The sequence below is a fragment of the Triturus cristatus genome, chromosome 7 (genome assembly GCF_964204655.1).
Source record: "Triturus cristatus chromosome 7, aTriCri1.1, whole genome shotgun sequence".
NCBI lineage: Eukaryota > Metazoa > Chordata > Amphibia > Caudata > Salamandridae > Triturus > Triturus cristatus.
Window position 1 is genome coordinate 36,945,522 of NC_140590.1, and position 27,343 is coordinate 36,972,864.

The 27,343-nt window shown below is 43.7% G+C and overlaps 1 protein-coding gene across 1 annotated transcript in view; it reads left to right on the forward strand.

The window, feature by feature from the left end:
* Positions 1–27,343, forward strand: part of LOC146808750 (cell adhesion molecule CEACAM1-like) — a 155,200-nt gene that overhangs the window by 79,449 nt on the left and 48,408 nt on the right. The window contains exon 5 of the mRNA XM_085615561.1: positions 19,407–19,727. Coding sequence (XP_085471687.1) covers positions 19,407–19,727 — 321 coding nt within the window. The remainder of the gene's footprint in view (positions 1–19,406; positions 19,728–27,343) is intronic.

Below are 27,343 nucleotides of genomic sequence, written 5' to 3' on the forward strand. Positions count from 1 at the left end.
TGAAAACGCAGCAACTTGATCCGATGACCCTACAAGCTCCGCCCCTATCGGCCAGGATGACGTCAAGGACAAGACGATTTTGAAGAACAACAATCCGCATCGCAGACTGCTCCTCTGTTAAGTTGCCTAAGGCGGAAGTAGTTTCATTTACTACTGCTTCAAGGGTTCTAGTTAATCTATGTATCAGCTTACTATTAGTGACTGTACCTATATAGGGGAAGAAACCTTTATTAAAGTCTGTGTATTGTTCCCATGCCGTTTCAGTGTAATCGACAATGGGGAGATCTCTTTGCTGTCTATTGTGTACTAAATGAGTATTTCTGTGATAATCAGGAGGGGCTAGAAAAACAGGTGGCAAAAGGAATGCAATGTAACAGGTACCATCCCAATCTAGAGGTAAACGTATATATGCGGTCTGGCCACATATGAAGTAGGAATGACGAGAAGCTCTAAATGTAGACTTGCCTTGATCACTGAATTATATTACAGTGGTACATTTACTATGGCCCATATGTATTGAACCATTCTTTCTTACACATAATTCACCTTTAACTGGAAATACTGACATGGCGGGCAAGATTGGTGTAGCTTCGGATTCAACATTCAGAATCATGAGGTTAAGTGTAAAATTACCTAATCCATATACTTCATTCTCTAGATCAGTTCCTGTTCTTTTGGGAAGTCCCTCTTTGTTAGGGTAGCAGACTTTAAGTAAAACTAGGTTCAGGTTTCCCCATACCCAGTTGTCTTGATAAACTACAGAATTTGAATCTAGGGAATTAATCAAACTAAACCATGCTCCACAGGAGCCATTGTGTGTGAATGGATACGGAAAGAGGGGCAGAACTCCCTTATAGTTCTGATAGGGAGGGAGTCGGCCACAAATCCAACAATTAGTAGCATTGCTGGTCTGATGGGAATGATGTAGCATACTAATGAAAGTGTTGTTGCGCAGCGCAAATCTATAGGACAACTCATGCGGGGGTAATTCGCTAAAAGAATGTTCAGCAGTAACATTGTAAACACGTTTAGAAATAGGGTAATACATATGAAGCAGTACACTAGTTACTATGATCAGAAAACTTAGAAAAAACAAGATTAATAATGTTACTGTACAGTGACTACGAAGTGATTTACAATACGCATGCTTTTTAAGCTGCATCTGTCGATTTCTTTCTCTATTCCTGTCTAGAGGATACATGTCAGAGACAAATTCAACCGATTCACCTTGGAGAGGACTTAAACAATCAAATTGTCTGACTTGCTAGACCTTAGTTTCAGTTTATATAGTTCTCTTTCGGACTGTTCAGCAAAAGGGAGCTTTGAGTCAATCTGTGAGGGAATGCAGGGCTGAGTGTCAACATCGGACGATAGTCCATAAAATTTCTTGATATGACTCGAGTGTAACCACCCTTTACGGCCCTCGATCTTCACGGCTGTCCTTGTTGTTAGCAGAACGAGTTTAGGCGAGTTCCACCTAGGCTCCAGTTGGGTCTTCCGGTCGAAATTCCGCACCAGAACCAGATCACCGGGAACCACGTCGTGGGGCTTTACCTCTGTGTTATCGGGGAAAGCTGCAGCTACCTGTGAACGACAAGATTGTAGTGCAGACATCAAGGAAGCCAGGTAATCTGTCAGCATATTACAGTCAACATCAGTTATTTTACGGGGTATAGGCGTCCCCCACATATTTGGTGGTCTACCGAAGATCACTTCATACGGGGATAGCCCTGTTCGAGAATGTGCTACCATTCTCATGTAAAAGAGTGCAACTGGTAGGGCTACTACCCAATCAACACCTTTCTCTCTACATATTTTGGACAATCTAATTTTCAGAGTCTGATTATGGCGTTCCACAAGACCTGCTGCCTCGGGATGTCGGACACAGTGGAATTTCCATTGATAACCTAACAAAAGTGAAACGTGTTTCATCAGTTCGGATGAGAACGGCTGGCCGTTATCTGAGTAGACAACACGTGGTAAACCGTACCGTGGGAAGAATTCTCGAACTAACTGTTTGGCAGTAGTCGGGGCAGTGTAATCTGAAACCGGGTAGGCTTCTGTCCAACGGGAAAGAGCACAAACAACTACGAGAACATATTTGAATCCTCAACATCGTTCCATCTGGATATAATCCATCTGGAGGACTTCAAAAGGGTGATTAGGAGGTTGAAATCCACCCTGTTCTACGGGAATGCTTTTACCTGGGTTAAACTGACAACATATCATACAGGTACGAACTTTTTGTTTAGCTGCTGCTCGTAAATGTTTGTTGAACCAAATGTGTTGAATGCTGTCTAGCATAGCTTTCTCTCCTAGGTGCGCTGGACTATGTATTGTGTTAATGATGACTTGAACCATAGAGTCGGGAAGAAACCATATAGATTTTTCCTTCGTCATCCATCCTTGATCCGTTTGGATCCCTCCTAATTCAGTCCATTTCTTTATTTCCTCTGGTGTAGCATGTGTCTGTATGTCAATTACATCAAGAGCGGGATCCTTAACTGTCATGCAATGTGTTAGTGTCGGGACTATTGTCTTTGTCGTGTCAGTTGGGTGAGTTTGAGCAGTCTGTTTGGCTGTTCTGTCAGCTAGATCATTACCTTGAGAAATGATATCGGTAACTTTCGTATGAGCTTTGCATTTCATAATCGATATTGCAGTGGGTAGATGAATTGCATCTAATAAAGCATGAATGAGGGGTCCGTGCTGAATGTGGGCACCGTGAGAAGTTAAATAATCTCTCTCTCGCCACAGTACGCCGAAGTCATGAACGACTCCGAATGCATAACGGGAATCTGTGTATATGTTGACTTTCTTATTTGTGGCTTGGATACAGGCTTGTGTCAGAGCGATGAGCTCTGCTGCTTGAGCTGACAAAGTGTTTATACAATTTGTTTCGATGACTTCAGTGTCTGTTGTGACTGCATAAGCGGCCACTAACTCTCCTGTACTTGTTCTCATACATGAACCATCTACATACAACGTCAGGTCTGGATCTAACAATGGGACATCTGTCAAGTCTTGTCTGGGTTTCGTCGTGATAGTAATAATTTCAATACAATCATGTGCCAATGGATCTGTTCCATTTACTGGCAAAAGTGTAGCAGGATTTAATGTATTACAACGTCTGATTTCTATGTGTGGCTGGAACAATGTCAATTCATAACCAGTAAGTCTTGCTATGGTCAAATGTTGTGTTTGCGTTCGGTTCAAAAGAACCTCTACTGCATGTGGTACTTGTACTGTCAATGGATGTCCTAATACTATGGCATCGCTTTGTCTGATTGCTAAAGCTGTTGCTGCCACTGATTTCAGGCACGCAGGAAGAGCCTGAGCTACGGGATCTAGTGTACTGGAAAAATAAGCACATGGTTTGTGTGATCCTGCTTGTTCCTGTGTGAGTACTGACAAAGCAGTACCTTCTCGTTCTGTAACAAAAAGTGTAAAACATTTACTGTAACATGGTGTTGCTAAAACAGGTGCTTGACATAAAGCTTTCTTTAGGCTTCCAAAGGCATGTGTATGTTCTTGAGTCCAAGGTAGGACAGTCGATGTCGCTGCCTCCTGTGTTGTCAACTGAATGAGTGGTTTTGCTAGAAATGCATATTGAGGGATCCACTGCCTACAGTACGAAGTGAGGCCTATAAAAGCCCGCACCTCCTTTTGTGTCTTGGGTGTTGGCATGTTAGCAATTAACTGGATGCGATCGGGTGTAAGCTGTCTTCCCTCCTTGGACAGCGAGTGCCCAAGATAAACAACTTGCTGGACACAAAATTGCAGCTTAGAAGGGGACACCTTGTGCCCCTTTTCGGCCAGAAACTGTAAAACCGTCAGTGATGCTTTTTCACATTCAGGTTCGCTTCGAGCGGTGATCAGCAGATCATCGACATATTGAAGCAGAGCAGTGTTAACTGGCATGTGGATACTGTCAAGTTCTCGTTTCAATGCTTGGCTATAGATGCTGGGGCTTTCTGTGAATCCTTGAGGTGCGCGTGTGAATTTAAAACTTCGTCCATTTAAACTAAATCCGAACAAATATTGACTTTCCGGATCGATTGGGATGCTAAAGAAGGCGTTCTTGAGATCAATTACAGTAAAGAACGTTGCTTTGGAATCAATGGCTGTCAGTAATGAAGAGATGTCGGGGACCACGGGGTATTGTGGCACAATGCATTTATTTAATTCGCGCAGATCAATAACTAATCGATATACTGGCGATGCTTTTGGATCAGTTCGTTTAAGAATCGGAATTATCGGGGAATTACATACATTGGAGTCGGTTTCCACAACCACTCCTTGGGCAATAAGCTCGTCAATGATTTGCAGTAAAGCCACAACAGCATCTGGGGGTAGCTTGTATTGTCGCATTCGTGGTAGTACCACTCCTGTCTTGAGTGTGACTCGATATGGTGTAATGTTCATGCAGCCAACATCAGTGGGGCCTTGGGCCCACAAGTGTGTAGGTAAATTCTGCAGTCGGTGATCCATGTCTCTGGACACATAGTGCCCTTTGAAATCACGTAAAAATAATCTTACTCCTTCCGGAGAACAACATATTATAGCTCCTAGAGCTTTCAACGTTTTTATACCTAACAGATTTTCTGGACATGATTTAGTAAGCAATAGGTCTGTAGTTCGTGTCAATGGACCAATCGTGAGTGGAAGGGGTTGTGATACTTCATTAATGATAGGCTTTCCTGAGAATCCAAGGGAAATATTCTGTGAGCCTGAGAGGGGTGCCCCTGGAACTTCACTGCGTCGTATTGTTGTTCTGCTTGCCCCTGTATCAAGTAAAAACTTTCTGTCTTGGCCTAATAGTTCACTATGTACATAAGGTCCCTCTTGATCTACAGGAACCTCGATAAGGGGTAAGCCAACTTCCCTCTCTAGGCTGTTTCATGTGTATCGTTGATAATCGGGATAATCTGCTTGTGCATACTGATACATCTGTTGCGTTGTTGCTTGTGTGGCAGCAATAGGCTGCTGCTGTGATGTAACTACGATCCGTTGTGGAGCTGACTGTTGTGGAGCTGGCATGGACTGTTGTGGAACTGGCATGGACTGTGCATGCTGAGGGATTTGTTGTTGGTTCTGATCCTGTCTAGGTGGACGTGGTCTTTCCTGTGTTTTACCTGTGGCAATATTATGTTTTAAAACTGCACAATCGTGTATATAATGACCTGGCTGTTTACAATAGTTGCATGTCCCCTTAACAGGACCCGCTGAATCACTGGACTGTGTCATCCCCTTTCTATGACCGTCAACTGGAACTGACTGAGCCACAAGCATTTTCATTTTCGTGTCTTTCATACGTCTTTGTTCATGTTCTTGTTCCTCTCTAATTCTATTGTGGTGATATTGTAACATTTGTAACATTTGTGACGGGGTGTTACCTTGCCAGGTACTCTCGAATTTCAATACTCTATTCTTAACTTGGGGCAGGGAATTTTCAACTAATTTTGTCACAAACAGATGTGGATATGACTCGCTACTTGCTTTTATGCCACTGTTAATACCAAAACATTTTTCAAATCGGGCATAGAAATCACTAGTGTCTTCATCGGGTTTCTGTTTACAGGCTGAGATTGCACCCCAGTCTTCCTTTTTCGTAGTTAATAAGCGTGGCAGCACTTGCACTAGTAATCCTGGTAATGCTGTAGTCTTCTCCCCAAGCCCTGAACCTGCACCTCGGGCTCTTTCTTCGGTTTCTAATACTGTCCAATCTATCTTTTGGTCTCCCACCTCCCAATCTTTTTCTTTGAGTTTTTTGTAAATACCGGCAGGCATTAATACTTTTAATATTTTCATAATGTCGGGATAGGTATACTCTCCCATGAGTAACATGTCTTTAATTTCACGGTGGAAACCTGCGGGGTCTTTATCATGGCTAGGTACTACTTTCTTCATTTCTAATAATTCCATTTTAGTTATAGGTGTGTATACAAACACGCGTTTAAACTCATGATCATCACCTCTAATTGGGTGCACTTCGCGTAAGGGATTCTGTCTATCCATGTAATACGTCGTTCTTTCCTTGATGGGAATTAAGACATGTTCTGGGCATACGAAAACAATATACTGGTTTCGAAATTCTAGAATTTCTTTAATTAAATCAGTACCTGAACCTCTCCATTTATTCATGAGTAATTCTGTCTGGGGTAAGGTTCAAAAACGTGTGTGCTAGCGCATCATCACTGTATGTTCCGGGACTGTCAGCCCATAGGACTGCTGACCTGGCTAATTCCTGTTCATCCATAGAATCAAGCATATGATACCCCCTTCGTTCTCGGAGTAATTTATCAGCGGTTTGGAATAAGTGTTCAGGAGACCTTATATTTATTATAGGGGTTTGGAAATTTCTGTTACTTTCTGGGCGTGCCGGACGTATCGGATCACTGAAGCCTCTAGTATTATTATGGGGTCTTCCTCTACCTACATAAGCCATCGTCTCTAATTGTCCTGCGGCTATTTCTGATTCCTGCTCCTCCTCTCCCTCTGATTCAATTCTGTCTACTTCTCGTCTTTCTTTATGTATTCGTTCTACTTCCTTGCGGATTTTTCGATACATGGCGATTATACACGCCTGTCTATCATGTTTCTCTTCTGATATATTCTGACCCCATTTGCCAAGTTTTTGCATAGTACCAGGATCTGCCTCAGGCCTGTCTTGGTTCCTGATCACGCAGTTTATGAAAAAACGTAGTAGTTGTCTCTGTACATCCACTTTCTGGTATTCCATAGCTTCGTTAATACATTCTGGGCCTCGCCCTGTTTGGACAAAGTGATATATATTGTCTAGGTGTTCAACCATTCCTGGTATCGTCATTAAATACATTGTAGCTCATCGTATACGTAGTGATGACAGTAGCAGTCTGTCCTGCTTACCTGGCACTGGATCATATCTACAATCCACCAGTTGCTCTTTAAACATGTCGGAAGTTGCTAGCTGGGGTGTACGTTGGAGTGCTAAATCTCTAAGGGTCTGTTTATTTCGCGGCGGTGTGGCAAACATGTCTGTCGTACCTCCTGTAGCACCACCTGAGGTGCTGGCCAAGAAAGGATTTGTTGGATGTAAAATAGAAATTGTAGATGCGGGAAAAGCGGTGGAAACGGACGGACCTGTGGGAATGGTCGTAGGAGTTTGTTGTTGCAGGGATACAGGCGAATGATCTTGGCGTTGAACACCATCGGCAAGCGGTGTGTGTGGCGTGGTATTAGCATATTCGGGAGCTACGTCGTCTAAATAGGAGGAAAGGAAAACATCTTTTGCTGTTTTGGGATGTGCTTTGGGATGCGCTTTTATCGGGAGCAACGGAGGTGGCAAGTCTTTCGGTATTTCCGGGGTAGCCTTAGGTAACCCTTCGGCCAGAAGAGGATACATACCATTCATAAGGGTATTCCTTTGTCTGTCTGCTTGTTCTGATTTTACTCGGGTACCCTCCTCAAGTAATAGATTTTCTCGGGTTTTATTTGAATTCTCCCTATTCTTCTCTTCTAATCTGAGCGCTTTTTCTGTACGTCTATATGATTCTTTACGCCATAATTCGATGGCATCTTTCTGTGACTGTCTGGCTTTCTTTTTCCATAATTCTTCTTCTACTCTCATGATGCAATCTGCATCCCAGGTCCCAGCTGCGGGCCACCTCTGACTTTCTGGTAAATCCTTGGTGTAGTCCACCCATAAATCAAGAAATAATACGGCATCTAAGCCATGCTTATGATACATAAAGTACCCTGGAGTGTCCCTAGGTGGAATGGCAACAGCTTCTTCGAGTACCCCTTTTCTAGTTTTGATCTGTCTTAATTTCGAAAAGAGCGGCATTTTTAGATCTGGTTACTTAATCTTGAACACACTTAATACAATAACCACAATAATGAACAGTCATTCACACCACAATATGTAGAACGTATTATAACACTTAACATTTAACATTTAACAAACAATGATAACTAATAGGAAACTAGTTACTGGCATAATACTAACACTGGATGATACTTAATTTTACATACAAGACATACTAGATATACTGCTAAACAGTACAGATACACTGCTGAAACAGTGCAGACCGGATCTGTGTACCCAAACCCGTCTTGACCGGCACAAACTATGTGCACGTTTAAATGCCTCCCCGGCAATGGTACTCACCGGGTAGCACGGAACGGAAGGCCTCGGAACTGACTGGATCGGACTGGACTCGACTCGACGCGGAACTTCGGAACCTGGCGGGCCTCTGTATACCTCGGATCTTGCTCTCTCAGCTAGGCTCTGGTCGGGATACTTCGCACTTCTCACCGCCTCGTCTGGGTGTTGATCGCAGCCTCAGTCACCCCCGCTTGGCCGGAGGGAGATACAGGAAATCCTGCGGGTACGCGTTGTTGTCCGTCCAGCTGTGGCAGGAGACCGGGCCTGCAACGCACCTCCGGCGCGTGAGATGAGAAAGTGTCCCTGTTCGGGCGCCAATTTATGTGGTAAATATTTAATTACCTATACTATTTTTGATGCGGTAAAATCTAGTAAGAATAACTCAGTAAAATAAGAGGCAGAATCCGTGGTATTAGAGGTTCTAAAAGAGCTTTATTCCTCTACAAAGGAATTACAGTTCGAACTGCAGGCATCGTATTCCATCACCACGGGGGTTCAGGAAAGGAAGGCAATATATTATTGACAGGTAATGACATATATAAGAAAACCATTGCATTGAGACAGATGCAGGAGGCGTAACAGCTGATAATACAGATAAGAATATGCATACGTAACTAAAAAGGCGGACATATAGGCGTAACTTAGAAAACGTCATTATACATGATGTCACAAGTGGGTGGATCCATAAGAGAATCCTGCAATGTCAGCAGAAATACTTGGCAGAGATGCGCGCGCAGCCGCATGACGTGTGATTGACGTGTAACTAGAGGGTGAAGGGAAATTAACATTTAGACGTACATGGGGAGACAAAAGTCTGGAGGGTCAGGTCAACCTAATCCTAAATCATATCTAATATCCTATGTTTAAAGAACTGGGTTATCCAAAAGGGAAGGTCTCTCGGACGAAATCTAGTCTATACTGACTGTGAGTGCGTGTACAAGCGTCTAAGTGTCTACATGAGATGCGAGGGGCAGAAATCTTTCATGGTAACAGAGCTATGAATTACTTGTATAAGGACAGAGAAGCCGGGCCCCTTGCTCGGTAGCTGAAAGAATGTTTACCTAAACTACTAGACAGGAATGCATTGGATGAGGAGCGGAGCAGATAATCTTGAAGGTGAAATACAGTTTTTGGCAGGCAAACAGGCCGAGTCAGGCACAGTTAGCCGCGCAGGGAGTAGGACAAAGTTCATGGATAAAGATGCGAGCTCAGACTGGAGCTGTCGAAGGTAGAAGGCAGGAAAAGGCTTGATGGCAGCATTCAGGGCCTACTCGCCTGAACTGCAAAATGGAGTAAATGAGCCATATAAAGTCGGTGGCCTTTCATACTTAGGAATGGAATATCCGGCCCATTCATGGCGGATCTGAAAGAGGACATGTTGACGGTGGACGCACATGTGTTTGCGTCTTCATAACTGGAACTGGAGGGAACATACATGTACTTGTAACATATACATGGAGCTGTTGGGGTCTAAGATAGGGGACATAACTGATCACAAAATTCATATTTCCTCAACACTCTATCACCCACAATGCAATGTCTTAGTTGAGAGATTCAACAAAACTTTAAAGGGCATGATCAAAGGAATCCCAGTGAAGCTTAGGTGAAAATGGGACCTGCTCTTGCCCTGCCTTTTATTTGCATATAGGGAGGTGCCTCAAAAGGGGGTTGGTTACAGCCCCTTTGAACTTTTGTTTGGTCACCCTGTCAGGGGTCCTTTGTGTTTGGTGAAGGAAGGATGGGAGTTACCTCTCAAGCCCCCAAAGCAAGACATAGTGGACTATGTACTTGGTCTCCGCTCCAGGATGGCTGAGTACATGAAAAAGGCAAACAAAAACTTTGAGGCTAGCCAGGAACTGCAAAAATCCTGGCATGACCAAAAGGCTGTACTGACTGTTTCCCAGCCAGGACAGAAAGTGTGGGTGTTGGAGCCTGTGGTCCCAGCAGCTCTCCAGGACAAGTGGAGTGGACCCCACACTGTTGTGTTACAGAAAGGGGAGTTTACCTACTTGGTAGACCTTGGAACCTCTAGGAATCCCCACAGGGTACTTCATGTCAACAGACTTAAACCATATGTTGACAGGGCAGACATGGGCTTGCCTAATGGCTACTGATGAAGGACAGGCGGAAGAGAGTGACTCACTCCCTGACCTGCTTTCTCAGAACCCTGATAATGGGTCAGTTGATGGTGTAGCCTTGGCCGGCAGCCTCACTGCCCAGCAGCAAACTGGCTGCAGGAACCTCCTCAGCCAGTTTAGGCATATGTTTTCTCTGACTCCAAGTAAGACCACCTGGTGCACTCATGAAGTGGACACTGGGGACAGTCTACCTGTGAAGAATAAGATCTACAGGCAACCTGACCATGTCAGGGACTGTATAAGGACAGAAGTCCAAAAGATGTTGGATCTGGGTGTGATTGAACCCTCAGTTAGCCCTTGGGCTAGCCCAGTAGTCCTGGTACCTAAACCTCACACCAGTGGTGGAAAAAGAGAGATGAGGTTTTGTGTAGACTACAGGGGTCTCAATGCAGTCACTACGACTGATCCCCATCCCATCCCTAGGGCAGATGAGCTGGTAGATACTTTGGCCTCAGCCACGTTTCTAAGCACATTTGACCTAACAGCTGGCTACTGGCAGATCAGACCTGCTGATGATGCAAAGCCAAATACAGCATTTTCTACCCCTAGTGGGCACTATCAGTTTGTGGTAATGCCCTTTGGTTTGAAGAATGCACCTGCCACTTTCCAAAGGTTGATGAATCAAGTCCTTACAGGCCTGGAATACTTTAGTGCAGCATATCTAGGTGATATTGCTGTTTTTAGCTCCACCTGGGAGGATCACCTGGTCCATCTGAGGAATGTTTTGGAGGCCCTGCAAAAAGCAGGCCTTACTATCAAGGCTACTAAGTGCCAGATAGGGCAGAGTCAGGTTGTGTACCTGGGCCACCTTGTAGGTGGAGGCCAGGTTCAACCATTGCAGAGCAAAATCCAGACCATAATGGAATGGATTGCTCCAACTACCCAGACTCAGGTGAGAGCCTTCTTAGGTCTGACTGGGTACTGTAGGAGATTTGTCAAAGGGTATGGATCAATAGTGACACCCTTGAATGACTTAACTTCTTAGAAAATGCCCAAAAAGGTTCAGTGGACAGCTAGCTGTCAAAAGGCATTTGATGATCTGAAGCAGGCCATGTGCACTGCTCCCATTCTGCAGAGTCCTGTCTACTCCAAGAAGTTCATTGTTCAAACAGATGCATCTGAATTGGGGGTAGGGGCTGTACTGTCACAATTGAATGAAGAAGGTCAGGATCAGCCAGTAGCTTTCAGAAGCAGATGGCTGACCCCTAGAGAGAAACGTTGGTCAGCCATTGAGAGGGAGGTCTTTGCTGTGGTTTGGGCTCTGAAGAAGTTAAGGCCATACTTGTTTGGTACTCACTTCCTTGTTCAGACAGACCATAAGCCCCTCTTATGGCTAAAACAAATGAAGGGTGAAAACCCCAAACTGCTTAGGTGGTCCATTTCCCTACAGGGGGATGGACTTTACGGTGGAACATAGACCTGGGAGTAACCATGCCAATGCAGATGGACTCTCTAGGTATTTCCACTTAGAACATGAAGACTCAACTGGTCAAGGTTAGTTTAATGTCCCTGCATTTGGAGGGGTTGTGTAGGAGAGTAGGATCTGCTTCACATGGGTACCCCCACTTTTTGCTGGTGTTTCACTGTTTTTCGACCTTAGTCTGGCAGTGGCCCTGCTAATCAGGACCACAGCCTAGCTGCTTCCTCTCTAAAAAGGTTTCCATGTACATTAGGTACATATCTAATTGGATACTGGAGTGCCTTATAAGCCCCTAGTAAATGGTATACTATGTACCTAGGGCATAGGTACCTCAGAGACCTACCAGGGGCTGCAGCATGTATTATGCCACCCTTGGGAAGCACTCCAAAATGGCACCACAGGTCTGCTACTGCAGCCTGGGTAAGGGTGTGCTTGCACCCCTTACAGTGGTATAGTCTACCTATATCCACATCTATATACAGACACATACAAACCTATAAGTCACTCCTATGGCAGGCCTTGATAATCCTGAAGGCAGAGTGCTTAGTTTTGTGTGAGAGGGTGCCCAAGCATGAGCTGAGCCCCTCTGCAGCTTTCGGAAATCCTTCCTTATAGCTGTTCTGTGATACAGCCATACCATATACTCTTAAGTGCATTATAACCACGCGGTAAATGCTAACTTTGGAATGGCTGCATCAAAACATGTCGTGCTTGGTTTCAAATGCTTTGGAATACTACCCCCCGCCAGTTCTGGCAGCGGGGGTAGCATTCCACCCTTCTAGAAGGAGAGACATGTTCACACTGGTCAAACCCGGTAGGACTTTCCTGAGCCCTGGCATCACAAAATGGATGCCTCTGCCACAGACACGGGTCTGGCCTCCTGCTGCTGACCGAAACTCCGGCAGGGGAGGCATGGACAATAGGTTTCCTGTGGAAGGGAGGTTTAACCACCTCCCCAGACAGGCAGATGTGTATTGGGGCTGGGTGGGAGCACTCTGGTGCTTTGAAGTCCTGCACTGGGGGCACGTTTACTGTCCCTGTGCATAGTCCAGTTCAAACCGGTTGCAGGGGCTACCTGTCCCTGCGCGAAATTGGACAAAGGACATTGGTGGGGCCTTAGAGTTAGTCCAACCCCCAAACTTAGTATAAGTATGGGAACCCAGTCCTTGCGACTTTAGATTACCCTGGACAAAACTCTGCAACATATATCCTGGACCTTTTACGTTCTATCCTGACTAGAAGACTGAAGAAATCTCCTTTGGGGTCAAGGAGTGACTCCCCTGCTTGGCAGGCACCAAAGAAGCAACTGACCGGTCTGCATCGCTGAAGCTCCCGCCGGACGCCGAAGTCTTTGCATCACCAGATGTGGATTTCCAGACTTCCCCGAGGCTACCCTGAGTCCACAGCAAAGCTGAGGCCTGTGGCTATCCTGGGTGATGTGGAACCCTGACCCCTGGACACCGTGATCTTTTGCAGCAACAGCATCTTCCTGGTCCTCCTCGAACTTGTGCTTTGGGCTCCGTGTAGCCCCAGCCTTGAGCACCTCCTGCCCTGAAGATTGTTGGGGTCCACTCCACGAGTGACCCGTGGGCCAGCTCCAAGTGCGACCGCTTGCGGCTCCTTCGCGATCACTAGCCCATTGGCTAGCAGGTCTCCATGAAGGCAACTCCTTTTCTGCTTGGGCTTACCTGGTTGCTCCAGACGTGCCCTGACCCTGACTTACCCTTGCTGGGAGAGTCCCTCAGACCTTGCTGGTCTGCACCCGCAGTCCTTTCTCTGAATTCCAGTGACTTGCCGTTGCGAAGGCTTGTTGGGTCCAATCTGGTCGCCGACACCGCAGCACTCGACAGACTTCGTGGGACAGCTCGAATACGGCTCGTGGACTTCGTCGACGCCTCCTGGACTTCGTGGCTGATGAGTCAAGACACCCATCAACTCACCTGAAGCACCCGACATCTGTGGGCATTGGTCCATCCTGCCCTCGGTCACTGGCTAGTGACCCAGACTCTGTCCCCTCTGCTTTCAGGTTCCTTCCATCCTAGATCCGGCTTGGATCTCTTCTCCTCTTCACGGCAGCAGCAGTTCTTTGGAGGCTTCCATTGAAATCGACGACGCGACCTGACACCAAAAGACACCCATGCACCCGGCTCCCCTGGGTGAGGTAACTCGAGTACTCTAGTGCTCCCGTGGGTGCTAGCCCTAGAACTTCTTAAGCCCAAAAGGGTTTTGTCCTGACTCGATTAGAAGTGTCCCTAATCTTTAAATTTCCAACCGCGACATTGCCCATAGAAGATAACGGGAACCCGCGGTTGTGTTTACATACTGCATACAGTCCCCGTGGGTCCCCTGTGTCACTACGTTGGGTGGTTTCTTGGGGTCCCAGCGATTCTACAGGCTCTAGGCCTTGTGTCTATTCCAGTCGTGGTTCTTATACCACTTTTTTGGTATATGGTTTGGTACGCCCCTAGGGCCCAAACGTGTATTTGTGCTATTACTGATAATTGCTAACTTGTAAACAAAGTACTTTGAACTCCAGTCTCATAAAGAGACTAGAGGGGTGTGTTTTAACCTAAATACATATATTTTGAATATATACCTGGTGTGGTTGCGTTTTCATTTGATCATTCAAGAGATTATAGACTGGTAAAATAAGCTGCTTTACATTCCTTCAAGACTTAGCCTGAAGGCTGCTCTCCATAGCTACCACTAGGATAGCTTTCAATAAAGGTTGTCTTTAACCTATCACCATAAGGGGTTGTTTGGACTGATACAAGGTGCCCACTAGAACTAGTGGACAGCATATATCAGGCCACCTTCTCACAAGTTGTGAATTCTGGTTTTAAACCCCCATTTTTCACTCCTCTGACCTAAGAGCAGCACATTTGTAGCTCTGACGGCACTGCTTTAATTAATGGTCTTCTGAGACCTTCACCCAGGCCTCCAGAAACCGAGGAAAGGGGCGGGATGAGCAAGGGTGCCACAAGTCATGGACTCACCTGCCGCTGTCACAGAGCTGCTGCCTCAGAGCCGCTGTCGCAGAGCCGCTTTCGCAAAGCCACTGTCACAGAGCCGCTGCCACAGAGCCACTATCAGCACAGCGCGGCTCTCCCTTTCACAGTGAAGCATTGAGAGCAGAGCTTCAGGTAGGAAGAGGAGGGAAGTCATAGAGGGTGGTGATAGAGTGTGGCAGGTATTTGTTTTTGTGAGGAGTGTGGGGAGGTGGTTGCTTGCATGAATCTAGATACTTTTGAGGCCAGTTTAGGGCGAGGAGGATATGTTGTGCATGGCTTCCTCATGTCCGCTGTAAGCATGTGCTGGCTGCTGACATGAGCCATAGAACGTGTTTTAGGGCAGCCATTCAAAACTGAAAATTGTAGCTGCTTCAAGTGGAAAACAACCCTGTGATTTGCAGCTACCCAGCTCCAGTTCTTCATCTTACAGGGACTGGCATCTTTGTCTTGACCATCTACACTCTGAGCACCATGAGACCTCACCCATAAGCACCACCCCTCTCGTTTAGTAGCCTGGACATCGAAAGACAGATATTCTTCTAAACCAACTGCAGACACATCCCATGTCTCATGCAGCAGTAGTGCAAGGGCTCGGCGGAGAGGAAAGAAGCTTTCCCTAAGCAGCAGTATGGGAAAAGTCAATTTACATTCATTGAGAGCACAAAACAGTGGCTATCGATGAGTCTCTTGTTGCAGGACCAGAGGCCCTCCTGACCATGCAGGTCTGTGCTTCCATCTGTAAGGACCAGTCACACATCAATCCTGAGAACAAATGTGGACTTTGAGTTGCAGAATGTTGCACTTTTTCTGAAACATCACAAGAGTTACTTTTGTGTTTCCAAAGCATAGTATTTTTCTTTTTCTAACAAAACTAGCCAACAATGTGAAAACTAAAGGCAATGAGGTGTAAAGAGGTAAACGGAGGGCTCCATAAACAGGGCATCAGGAGGGAGAGGGCCATGAAAGAAGAGAACAGTCACTGCTCTGCTGCCTCTGGAGTAATAGCAGCTGTGACTGATGTCCTGTGGAACGAGTACATCCTGCAGGGCCAACAAGCGCATGTCAGCCTCAAGGCCACAGTCACTTGTGCATGCTTAGTTTCTTTTTGCACTTCAGCTCGAGTCCTGTGCATGTGCCATATATTCCCAAGGACAGTGGCTTTGCTTCAGTGTTGAGATCAAGGACATTTAGTAATTATGGAAACACTGACCATTCCAGGCTTGGACCATTAAAGATGAAGTTGTGGGAGATTACTGCTGCCAAGTATGGGTGACATGGTGGGTCCGAAGACCACAGCATAATTCCCAGGAAGTAGAGAGCAGTCAATATTATGCCAGAAACAAGGTTTGATAGTGAGCCAGTAGGACTGGAGACCCCTAACAAACATGGAAGAGAGTGAAGGCACATTTAAGCTTTGGGTCTCCTCTGCAGCTGAGTAGCGCGTCATCAAGTCAGATAGCGTTACAAAATGTCCCTCCCAGTCTTTGCCCCTCGCAAGGAGCACCTGAAGACCAGTCATCCCCCTGGGGGATAGCAACTCAAGTTCATCCCTCTCTGTGCTCCTTTGCTGGTGCAGTCTCGTCAAGCCTTCACTCATGGTCTTATATTCTCACTTCTCACTCCTCCTTGCTCCCTTACATCTGGACCTTCTGGTCAGCGCAGGACTGCCCATTGTACCACTTTGGCATTTTATCAGTTGGCAGTAGACTAGAAGACTGCAGTCAGAGCTGGATGGGCCACCGTGACCCACCCGTGGAAGTCACCTTGGCTCCATTGTAGTCACATTCTCCTGCACTGTGGGCTGGCTTGTGCATTTCTGCAGTGACTGGATTTGATTTTCAGTCTGGCCCTTCTTCTTGTGAATACAACACACTACACGTTTCTCAATTCTGTCCATGATATTCTTGACATTACAATATTTTTGACATGATATTTGTGTCTCACAATATATTTTACACTATCATTTGTAGGAATACTGTTTTACTTTCTCTTCCTGTTCTCTGGAGCGGCCTAGGTAACTGTAGTGCTTTATGAACCTAGAAATAAATAAATATAGCCCTTCGTTATCCTGTAAACAAAAACCTAATTTGTTCAAACTAAATCTTTGATAAACAAAGACCATCAACAGACGGTTGTACATTTGTTAAGCCAGACTGATAAATACAGAACACAAATCTGCATGTATGTGCTAATGCAAATAACACTGATATATTGTTTTGAATATGTAAAGACAACATTTGTGGCAAAAAAGGAACTTTCTTGAGCATTGGTACCTATTGTACAGTATAAGTGTCATCTTATTGATGAGTCGCGTAGCCTCTGAGTATTCTGTACAATTATTGTACAGTAAAAGGGCCATCATGCTGATGAGTCGCGTAGCCTCTGAGTATATTCTGTACAATTATTGTACAGTAAAAGTGCCATCATGCTGATGAGTCGCGTAGCCTCTGAGTATTCTGTACAATTATTGTACAGTAAAAGGGCCATCATGCTGATGAGTCACGTAGCCTCTGAGTATTCTGTACAATTATTGTACCGTAAATGTGCCATCATGCTGATGAGTCGCGTAGCCACTGAGTATTCTGTACAATTATTGTACAGTAAAAGTGCCATCATGCTGATGAGTCACGTAGCCTCTGAGTATTCTGTACAATTATTGTACCGTAAATGTGCCATCATGCTGATGAGTCGCTTAGCCTCTGAGTATTCTGTACAATTATTGTACCGTAAATGTGCCATCATGCTGATGAGTCGCGTAGCCTCTGAGTATTCTGTACAATTATTGTACCGTAAATGTGCCATCATGCTGATGAGTCGCGTAGCCTCTGAGTATTCTGTACAATTATTGTACAGTATAAGTGCCATCATGCTGATGAGTCGCATAGCCACTGAGTATTCTGGACAATTATTGTACAGTATAAGTGCCATCATGCTGATGAGTCGCATAGCCACTGAGTATTCTGGACAATTATTGTAGAGTAGCAGTTTCATCCTGCTGATGAGTCATGTAGCCGCTGAGTATTCTCTACAAGCTTAGCAATTCTAAGGATTTAGGCTATAGGCTGCCACATTTTTGGCCGCACAACCACCTCTTGATTAATCAGGGTAATCCAACTGCAGCCTGTGTGTCCCACAATATCAGCTCCTTTCACACGGTCACCTGATGAAGAGCAGATATCACACAGTAGCAGGCAAGACAAGATGGAAACCTGCAAGGAGTGGATTTCCAACGCAACATTTGAGGCTAAAAGCCGCCAATGTTCAGTAAGCCGTTTGAAAACACCCTGAGACATCGACAGCAGCCCCAGCAACCTTTGTTTGTTTTGGCAGAGGAAGGAGATTAATGGGGGCAGAAGACAGGGACAGTCAGTTCTAGCTATAAAGCCCCACCCCTGCAAGCCACGCCCCCTTCTCATGCAGAAAATTTTATTTTCATGTTGGCAGGTCTGGCTCTGCTTTCTCTGAGACTGGAAGACAATCTCCACTACTTCATTCTTATGTGCAGTGAAAAAGAATAGACACAAAACCATCTGAGGAGAACATACACTCTAGTAGCCAATCAGGGGGTGGATACCTGAATGTGGGACAGATCACAAAACATGTCGACTGGTGCTATTTATTATTCTTGATGGTCGATTAAACAGCGATTGCTTCAAACACCTTTCACCACCATATTATGAAATGAAGATTCTGATGTTTGTTGTGCTGTGGTTGTTGAGTTGTGGTCCATTTTGTTGTGTTGTTACCCGTTATGGCTTAGTTGTGTTGTCATGTTCTTTTGTGTGAGTGATTGGATGATACACATTTCTTACATACGTCCACACATACTTCTACATTTCCAGCCAAAAGCAGCACAAGCCTTTAAAGTTCAAGTTACAAAGCCACAAGCTGTGGTGGTGAAATAGCGTTTCTCCTATTCCTGAACTAAGATGAAAGTCAGCCCCAAACTGGACTTTGACTTCCTGCTTACAGTTCTCCCGTTCTGGGACACCCCCAAACCCGAGAAGTAGTAGAGTCAGCGTGAGGTTGAGATAGAGAGACAGAGGGCATTGGGCGGATTTAATAAAAGATAGGGAGGGGCAGGCAGGAGTGGAGAGTAAGTGGGAAGAGAGATGCAGGAAAAACCAGGCCCGAGAAAGAGAGTTTAGGGCCAGATACTGCAGGTGTCCCACTTGATATGTAAGTACTTGGTCCTGTCCTGGTTTCCCTTTGCATTCTGGTTTTTGTAGTTTTGCATTATCTGAAATAAATAAACTACAAGTGTGAGACACAAAGAAAAGACTGAGTATCTACTTACACGGGGGACTCTCCCTGGGAAGAGACAGTAGGAAGCTGTGGTTGAGAAGAGTGAGATGAGGAAACAGGACATGATGAAAGAGAGAAGCACCAAACAGAATGTTAAGGAACACTTGAGAGGTTACAGTAGGAAGTGCTGAATGACAAAGAGGTAAAAGGGAGTGGTAGAAAAATAAAGTTAACATAAATCAGGTGTGATGATCTTTTATAGTAAAGTTTATTTTTCTTTGCAGTATGGCGTTTGATTGTCTCCCTGTCAGTGTCTCTGTGAGCACCTCTTAGTCTCTGCCCTCACCCTGGAAAAGGTTCCCAATCCCTATCACTCTCATAAACACATTCTCTTTCACTGTCTCTCTCACAGGCCCCTAATTAAACTCTAATGTTAAACTTCACAGGATTACCGCAGGATCCAGGATTTAAGGACACCACATTGCCCGTGACCGGAGGACAGCCGGTGGTTCTGGTGGTGAACCTGATGAGCCGCAGCAGCAGCCGGGTGTCTTCAGCAGGGGTTCTCCCAGCCACCTTCACTTGGTTTAATGCCACATCCAGCGTTGGGTCTGGCGGGAGAGTGGAAATCACCTCCAATGCCTCCTTCTCCCAGATGGTGATTGCCAGTGCGATGGAGAGCGACAGCGGTGACTACGTCTGCCGGGCTGAGAATCTCATGGGCACGACTAGCTTTTCATTCCGTATCCATGTTTCTCCAGCACCAGGTAATCTTGAGGGTGGGTGTGTTTTCAGTGGCTTGGATCACTCAGACCATATGATCTCGGAAAGGGTGGGAGGATATAGGGACTGTTTACCTAAGTCACCCACCAGACTCATGGGTGGTACATGAGCCTGTTCCTAGGGGTACTTACCCAACTTTTTGCTGATTAAAATGGGATCTTGACTTATTCTATTTCTGAAGTAGGAATGTACCAGGCAGAATGGCTAAATATATCAATGACCACCATGAAGATCAGGATGAACCGCAGTTATGGTACGGTAGCGGGGACCTTAAAACCCTACTCCCTTACAGCTTCCATGTAGGTGGTCGCTTCATAGGAGAACAACACCCCAGACACAAGGTAGTGCATTTGTACGCTGTACTGGGCCACCCTTGTATGATCCCCTTAACATTCTACAATCACACTGTTTTGGAGAAGATACTACACACACCCTGACATAGCAAGGAGCATCCATTTCTCCAACCTGTAATTCTGTGTGTTTGGGTGTGTGTTTAATGTTTTCCTTGATTCATAACAGTGGTGGAGGCAGGATTTTGCACCAGGCAGTGAAGTACTCTTCAAGGGGTGCCATACTCAATAAAGGCCGATGGACCTTTTAAACTGTGGGTGACAGTGGGGGCTGCTGAAGGTTAATGATGGCGGATCAAGTGGGCAGTGGTACAAGAAATGCCACACAGCAAGCAGGCAAAGTGAGCAAGCTGTAACTACTTTGGTAAAACTTGGAAGTGGAAGGGTTTTTACTTCAAGATAGAACATGCAGTATTTTTACCTAATTGGCAATAAACCCATTGATCTTAAATAGGGCACTCATGGAAAGGTCCATTGTTGTCATTGTGTGCCACGAAAACTTTGAAGAATGTGGCCAAAGCTGCCTTTTAATCACAAATTTGTTAAATTGTGGCTACGTAGTCATGGGAGTGGAAACAATAAAAAAGTGGGAATGTAATTTCACATGATCTATTATTGATTAAAATGGATGTATACTTTTTCACTTCTATATCCCATTTCCTTCCATTTGCCATCCTGTTGTGTTATGTTATATTGTGTTGAACTGCGCTGTGCTTTTTACTATGCTGTAATGTTATGCTATGGTATGCTATTCTGTGCTATATTATGCTATGTTATATTATGTTATGTTGTGCTGTGATGTGATGTGCTATGCTGTGCTATGCTATATTATGTCATGCTATGGTAGGTTATGTTATGATATGCTATATTGAGTTATGATATGTTATGTTGTGTTGTGTTGAGTAATATGGTATCCTCTGTTATGGGTATTTGTAAAGTGCACTATGACCCGCAAGGGTATCCTGGCAGCGAGCATGTGTGTGTGCCTAGTCCTGCCTCTGGTAGTTTTGTTAACTGAAAAGCCAGTTCATCAGCTTCTTGCAGAATTCAAGAAGAGAGTAGGAGGCTCTGATGTGTAGTGGGGGTCGTTCCACACTTTAGGAGCAACGTAAGTGAACACCTGTCCTCCTGACCGGGTTCTGTGTATGTGTAGGATGTGTGCGAGTAGGACTCCTAGAGAGCAGAGGCGTCTGAGTGGTTGGTGAAAGGAGATGCAACTGTTCAGGTGAGTGGGGCCTACCTTGTGTAGTGCCTTGCAGGTGTGTGTGAGGAGCTTGAATTGAGCAGGTTTGTGTATCAGGAGCCTGCGGAGTTCCTTGAGGTGTGAAGTGAGTTTTTTGTGGGAGGTTGAGTATAAGTCTGGCTGCCGAGTTCAGACTGGCTTGTAGTCTTCCAGTGAGTTGCTCGGGCATCCCGGCATAGAGGACATTCCCGTAGTCCAACTTGCTGATAACTAGGATGTGAGTGACAGTTTTTCTGGTGCTGCTTGGGAGCCATGTGAAGATGTTCAACATCAACAACATCAATTCAATATTTATTAAATTTTTAAAAAAACATAAAAGATACAAGTTCCAGCATTTAATACATATCGAGTATATAGTGCAATATAAGAGTCCAAACTCGCACATGGTGGTTACAAGGTTATTACCTGACATCTGTTTTTAAATTTGTCAATCTGAATACAAGGTTCATTGTTTAAAACCGCACTATAAAATATGCCAGTGATTACCATTGTCTTCAGGTTGTGGAAGCAGGATGCAGTGACAGCGTTCACTTGTGTGTTTATGTCCATTTTGCTGTTGATTATTCTGATGTTCCTGGCGTGGGTGTGGGTGTGCATCTGACTTTGGTCGGCCACCAGTTGGAGTCTCATGGTGAGGTGTTCTTGTTGAAGGTCACTTCTGTTTTGTCCGTGCACAACTTATTTGAGTTTAAAGAAAGTTTATCGAATATAAGCAATAGATACATCAATAGTACAGTCCAGCATATAGAAACAATATCAAATAGAAAATAAACTATATATACTAAGGGAAGAGAAAAAGAAAAGAGGGGAGAAGAAAAGGGGAGGGAGAGAAAAAGAAAAATATATATAAATCCTATAACAATACCATAGAACAGTATTGTACACCAAATACAACAGGTACATCATAATGAACTCACTACTACGAATTCACTTATATATGGAGAGTATATATAAACTAGAACAACATTTAAGTTACTTTAATGGAATTAAACTTAATTTAAGGAGGCTTGGAAACTTCCTCTATGGCAGGAACATGGGATGGTAATGATTGAGCAGATAAATCTAAAAAACTGGTAACAGGAAGCCATAACAAGTCACGTTTAATAGCCAGAGTAGTCGGATAAACATAAGCTCTATCCAACCTATGATTATAACAAACGCCATACCACCAGGCTTGAAAAGAGACATTAGAAGCATTTTTCCACGACTTAGTGATCTGTTGAAAGGCAACAGCAATGAGTAAGTCAATAATAAGAGTATTAAGGGAAGTGGAGGAAGGCCAAACTTCCGCAACACTACCTAGAAGAATGTGAGAGAAAGAAAAGGGGATCTGTGTGTGAAATATTTTGTTAATTTGCTGCCAAACTTTAATCCAAAATTGGTGAATAACTGGACAAGTAAACAACATATGTTTAAGGTCTGCAACTGGAGCTGGGCATGACCAACAAGTAGAGGGAGAGACAGGGTTATTCTGATGCAATTTGGCTGGAGTAATTAATAGCCTATTATATATAAAAAATAATGTTTGTGTGGTGTTTGCTGCCCTAGAAGATTTCCTTATCTTAATCCAAATGTTATCCCATACTGACGTGGAAAAGGAAGTGCTTAAGTCGGATTCCCAATTAATTTCAACTGCAGATTTGTCCCGAGTCTGATTAGTTTGTCTCAATTTATTGTAAATTTGAGAGGCTGAGGGGTTCGATTTCAAGAATGAAATCGTAACAGGAGAAGAAATGATCTGTGTGGAGGAAGCCAGGAGCTTATCATAGGAACTTTGGGCAGCTGAGGTCAATAATTTATATTTAGGAAGAAATGAGGAGGGAAGAGAGAAGTGTTGTTGCAGTATATGAAAAGGGATGCAAGTATCGCCTATGAAAAGTTGATGAGTCCATTTAAGACCAAGATTGAACCATTCTTTCCAAAAAAGGGTCCGATTTTTGATCCTAATACGAGTATTATACCAAATCGGTGATTGTAAGAAATGGGTACGGTCATCTAAACCATCTAGTGTAAGAGGATGAAGAATTTTACGAGTATGTTTAAGAATAGGAAAAGAAAATTTCTGAGGAGAATTCGATATGGATAAAAAGTCATCAAATGAAAGAGGGTAAATGAAAGAAGATTCAATATCTACCCACAGAGGTAATGATAACAAATCAGTCGTATTTTGAGATAGTAGGGAAGAAGAATTCTTAAGAAAGAAGGAAGTATGGTATAGTGCAAAATCAGGGAAATTAACCCCACCCAAATTGTTAGGTTGTTTAAGTTTGGAAAAAGACATCCTAGATTTTTTGTTTTGCCACAAAAATTTTGATAAAATAGTATATATTTGTTTGTAACAGGATTTAGGTATGTTAACAGGCAGATTAGACAAGAAAAATAAGATTATAGGGACCAACATCATTTTTATAGAATGCAATCTATCCCACCAAGATAAAAACAAGGGGTGCCATCTTGTTGTGGAACTAATCAGAGTCGATTGGAGGTTTTTAAGATTAAGCGATATAGTTTCCTTAATAGAAGGGGTGAACTATAAACCTAAGTATTTAATTTTGGTAGAACTCCAATGGAAAGAAGAAGATACAAAATCAGCATGAAAACAATATTTATTTAATGGAAGAATTTCACATTTATCCACATTAAGTTTATAACCTGAAACAGAAGAAAAAGAAGAAACTTCTGAAAGAAAAGCCGGTAGAGAGGTCTGAGGGTTAGATAGAAATAAAAGAATATCATCAGCGTACGCCGAGATCTTTAAGTGTTTATCCCCATACGGGAAGCCAGTAATATTTTCATTCATCCGGATTTTAGATAAAAAGTAGGCCTGGGCAAAATTTCCGTTCCGTTCGCGGAATTTGCGATAATTTGGCATTTCCGCGTTCCGCGGAGAGTGCGGAAATGTCAAAATTTCCGCATTCCGCAGCTTTGCGATAATTTGGTTCTTGCTCGCGCTGTAAAATAATACATTCTCGCGCGCGCGCGATCGCCTTACCTGAATCCCCGCGTTCGCCGACAAGTTTTCCCGATCCGGTCGCGTTCTCAATGAGATGTTGTATTGTTTTAGCCATTTGCGCTGTCTCGCGACAGTTCGCGTCCGCAGTGACGTCATGCGTCGCGCGATCACGTCTTTTTTCTCGCGATCATGCACCGCGAGACAACTGAAAACAAGATGGCCGCGCCCGCAAGCAAACACATGGGTAAGTTGGCGACCCGCAACCATGCAGAAAATCTCGCGAACATGCCGGAAAAAAACTTCCGCATCTTCGCGATATTTCTGCTTGTTTGCGGAGATTTTTAACATTTTCGCGATAATTTTCGGAAGTCGCTTCCGCAAATTCCGCCCACCCCTAATAAAAAGGGCTCTAACGTCAAAATAAATAAAAGAGGAGAAAGAGGACACCCTTGTCTGACACCATGGAGAAGTGGGAAAGAGGAAGAAACAAGGCCATTAGCTAAAATAAACGATCTCGGAAAAGAATAAAGTAAAGAAATATAGGATAAAAATTTAGGGCCAAAACCAAACCAAGTAAGAGTTGAAAATATAAACTGCCAATTAACCCTATCAAAAGCTTTTTCAGCATCTAAAGCTACAGCTGCTAACGAAGACTTATGAGATTGAGATTTACTAAGGACATTGAAAAAGAGGCGAGTATTATCTGAGAGATGACGACCTTTAATGAAGCCACATTGTTCTTTGCCAATTAAATGAGGTAAAATATTGTCCAAACGAAGCGCAAGGATCTTTGCAAAAATCTTATAATCTAGATTAATTAAAGAGATAGGTCTGTAGTTCTTACATAATGTATGGTCCTTACCCTCTTTTGGAAGAAGGCAAATCAAAGCTTCTTGAAAAGAACCTTCAGATTTTCGGGAAGATATAAAAAACAAAAATAAGTTGAGTAATTTAGGGATAAGTAATTTGGAAAAATGGGTATAAAATTCTATGGTAAAACCGTCAGGACCTGGCGCCTTTCCCTTTTTAAGTGACTGAATCGCAGTAAGAACATCTTCAATCTGAATATCCGATTCTAAAGCAGAGAAATCAACATCTAAAGAAGGAGGTGGAGGGATGGAAGCTAAATACTGATCAATGTCAGATAAAAGAGGAGTAGATTCAGGAGTATATAAGGTTTTATAGAAATTAGAAAATTCCAAAAGAATGTCTTCATCTTTATGAAGCACGGCATTAGCAGAGGATACAATAGAATCGATTTTAGTACGTTCCTTTTTGATCTTGAGATATTTAGCAAGAAGATTGCCAGATTTGTTCTGCGCACTATAAAATTTAGCACTAGACTTGAGTAAATATAAATTGGCAGAGTCAGTAGAAAGCTTATTGAAAGAGAGTTTAGCATTAATTAATTCTTTCAAGGTAGATTGACTTTTCGATGAATAATAAAGATGTTCCAGTTTTTTGATTTGTGAAGTAAGTGCTTGAGATGAGAGAAAAGCTGCACGTCTTTTCCGGCCAACAAAGGATATAATAAAATCTCTAGAAGCAGCTTTAAAGGAGTCCCATACTAGTTGAGGAGATACTTGAGGGGACTCATTTTCTTTAAAGAATAAAGAAGCAAATTCGAGAAAAGCTGGCGGGAACTTAGGGTCTAAAAGAAGAGAGTTATTGAATCTCCAGCGTCTATTTCCTTTACTGGGAGGAAGTAAATCTAAATTCAAGGAAACTGGGGCATGATCAGAGAGAAGAATAGAGCCTATGTCCGAATAAGAAATGTGTTGAAGAAGAGCTTTAGAAATAAAAAGATAATCTATTCGGGATTGGGAGGAGTGAGCAGGTGAGTAATAAGTATACTCTTGTAGTGTGGGGTGACACAGCCTCCAAGAGTCTACAAGAGCTCTTTGAGAAATAGCAGACATCAATTGAGAATGCATAGAGGACGGGACGAACCTGGAGCTGGAATTCCTGTCAATAAAGGGATCCACAATCATATTGCAACCCCCCCCAAAAATTAAATAATCATCAGTACATTGCATTAAACGGGAGAGAATCTGAGGCCAAAACAATTTATCTGGGGAAGTAGGGGCATAAACATTAAAAATAGTGAGAGGAATCTTGTTAATTAGCAAAGAGACCACAACCCATCTACCCTCAGAATCACTATCTTGACTTATGAGTTGAACATCTAAGCGCTTGTGACAAAGAATAGCAACGCCATTGCGTTTTCCGGAACCTGGTGATGCGAAAACATTGCCCACCCAACAGCGTCTCAATTTAGTTACCTCAGTGTCCGGTATATGGATTTCTTGTAGAAGAACAATATCTCCTTTTAAGTTTGCAATATGAGACAAAACTCGTTGACGTTTGATAGGAGAACCCAAGCCTTTAACATTCCAAGATATAATGTTTAACGACATATTAGATCATATTTAAATATATTCAAAACTGTTCATAAAAGAATATATTGTGCATAAAAGACAGAAGTAATAAAAAAAAAACACATCAAAAACATGAAAACAACTTCTTATTGTGGAAAAATAGCAGTGAGAAACAAAGAAGATCAGGAAACAGTGCAGAAAAAAGAGAATGAGGATAAGAGAAACATTGTAGACAAATGAGAAATATAAGAGGACAACCAGAGATAGAGAAGAACAGAGGAGTGAGGAGAAAAGAGGGAAAAGGAAAAAGAGATAGGAAACAGAAGAACAAATTACAGCTAACAATTGATAAAACAGTACAATAACAGAAAACGTACCACAAAAGAACAAGAGTAACGGGGTAGGTGGAGCCATATGGGGAGGGCCACACGCCAGACGGGAGGACGCAGGACGCGAAGTACACAGAGAAACACCATCCAGGCGAAACGTAGAATATTAAGAAGGGGGGCACGGAAACCACAACCTGGCAGAAAAGAAATGAAATAAGATAACAATTAATGTGAGAAGTGATAATGACATCAAAAACTTACGAAAATGGCTGACACATACGAAGTGTACATAAACGGGTAAATACGCAACAAACACTACACGACATTTCATGGTTTAGAGATATCCA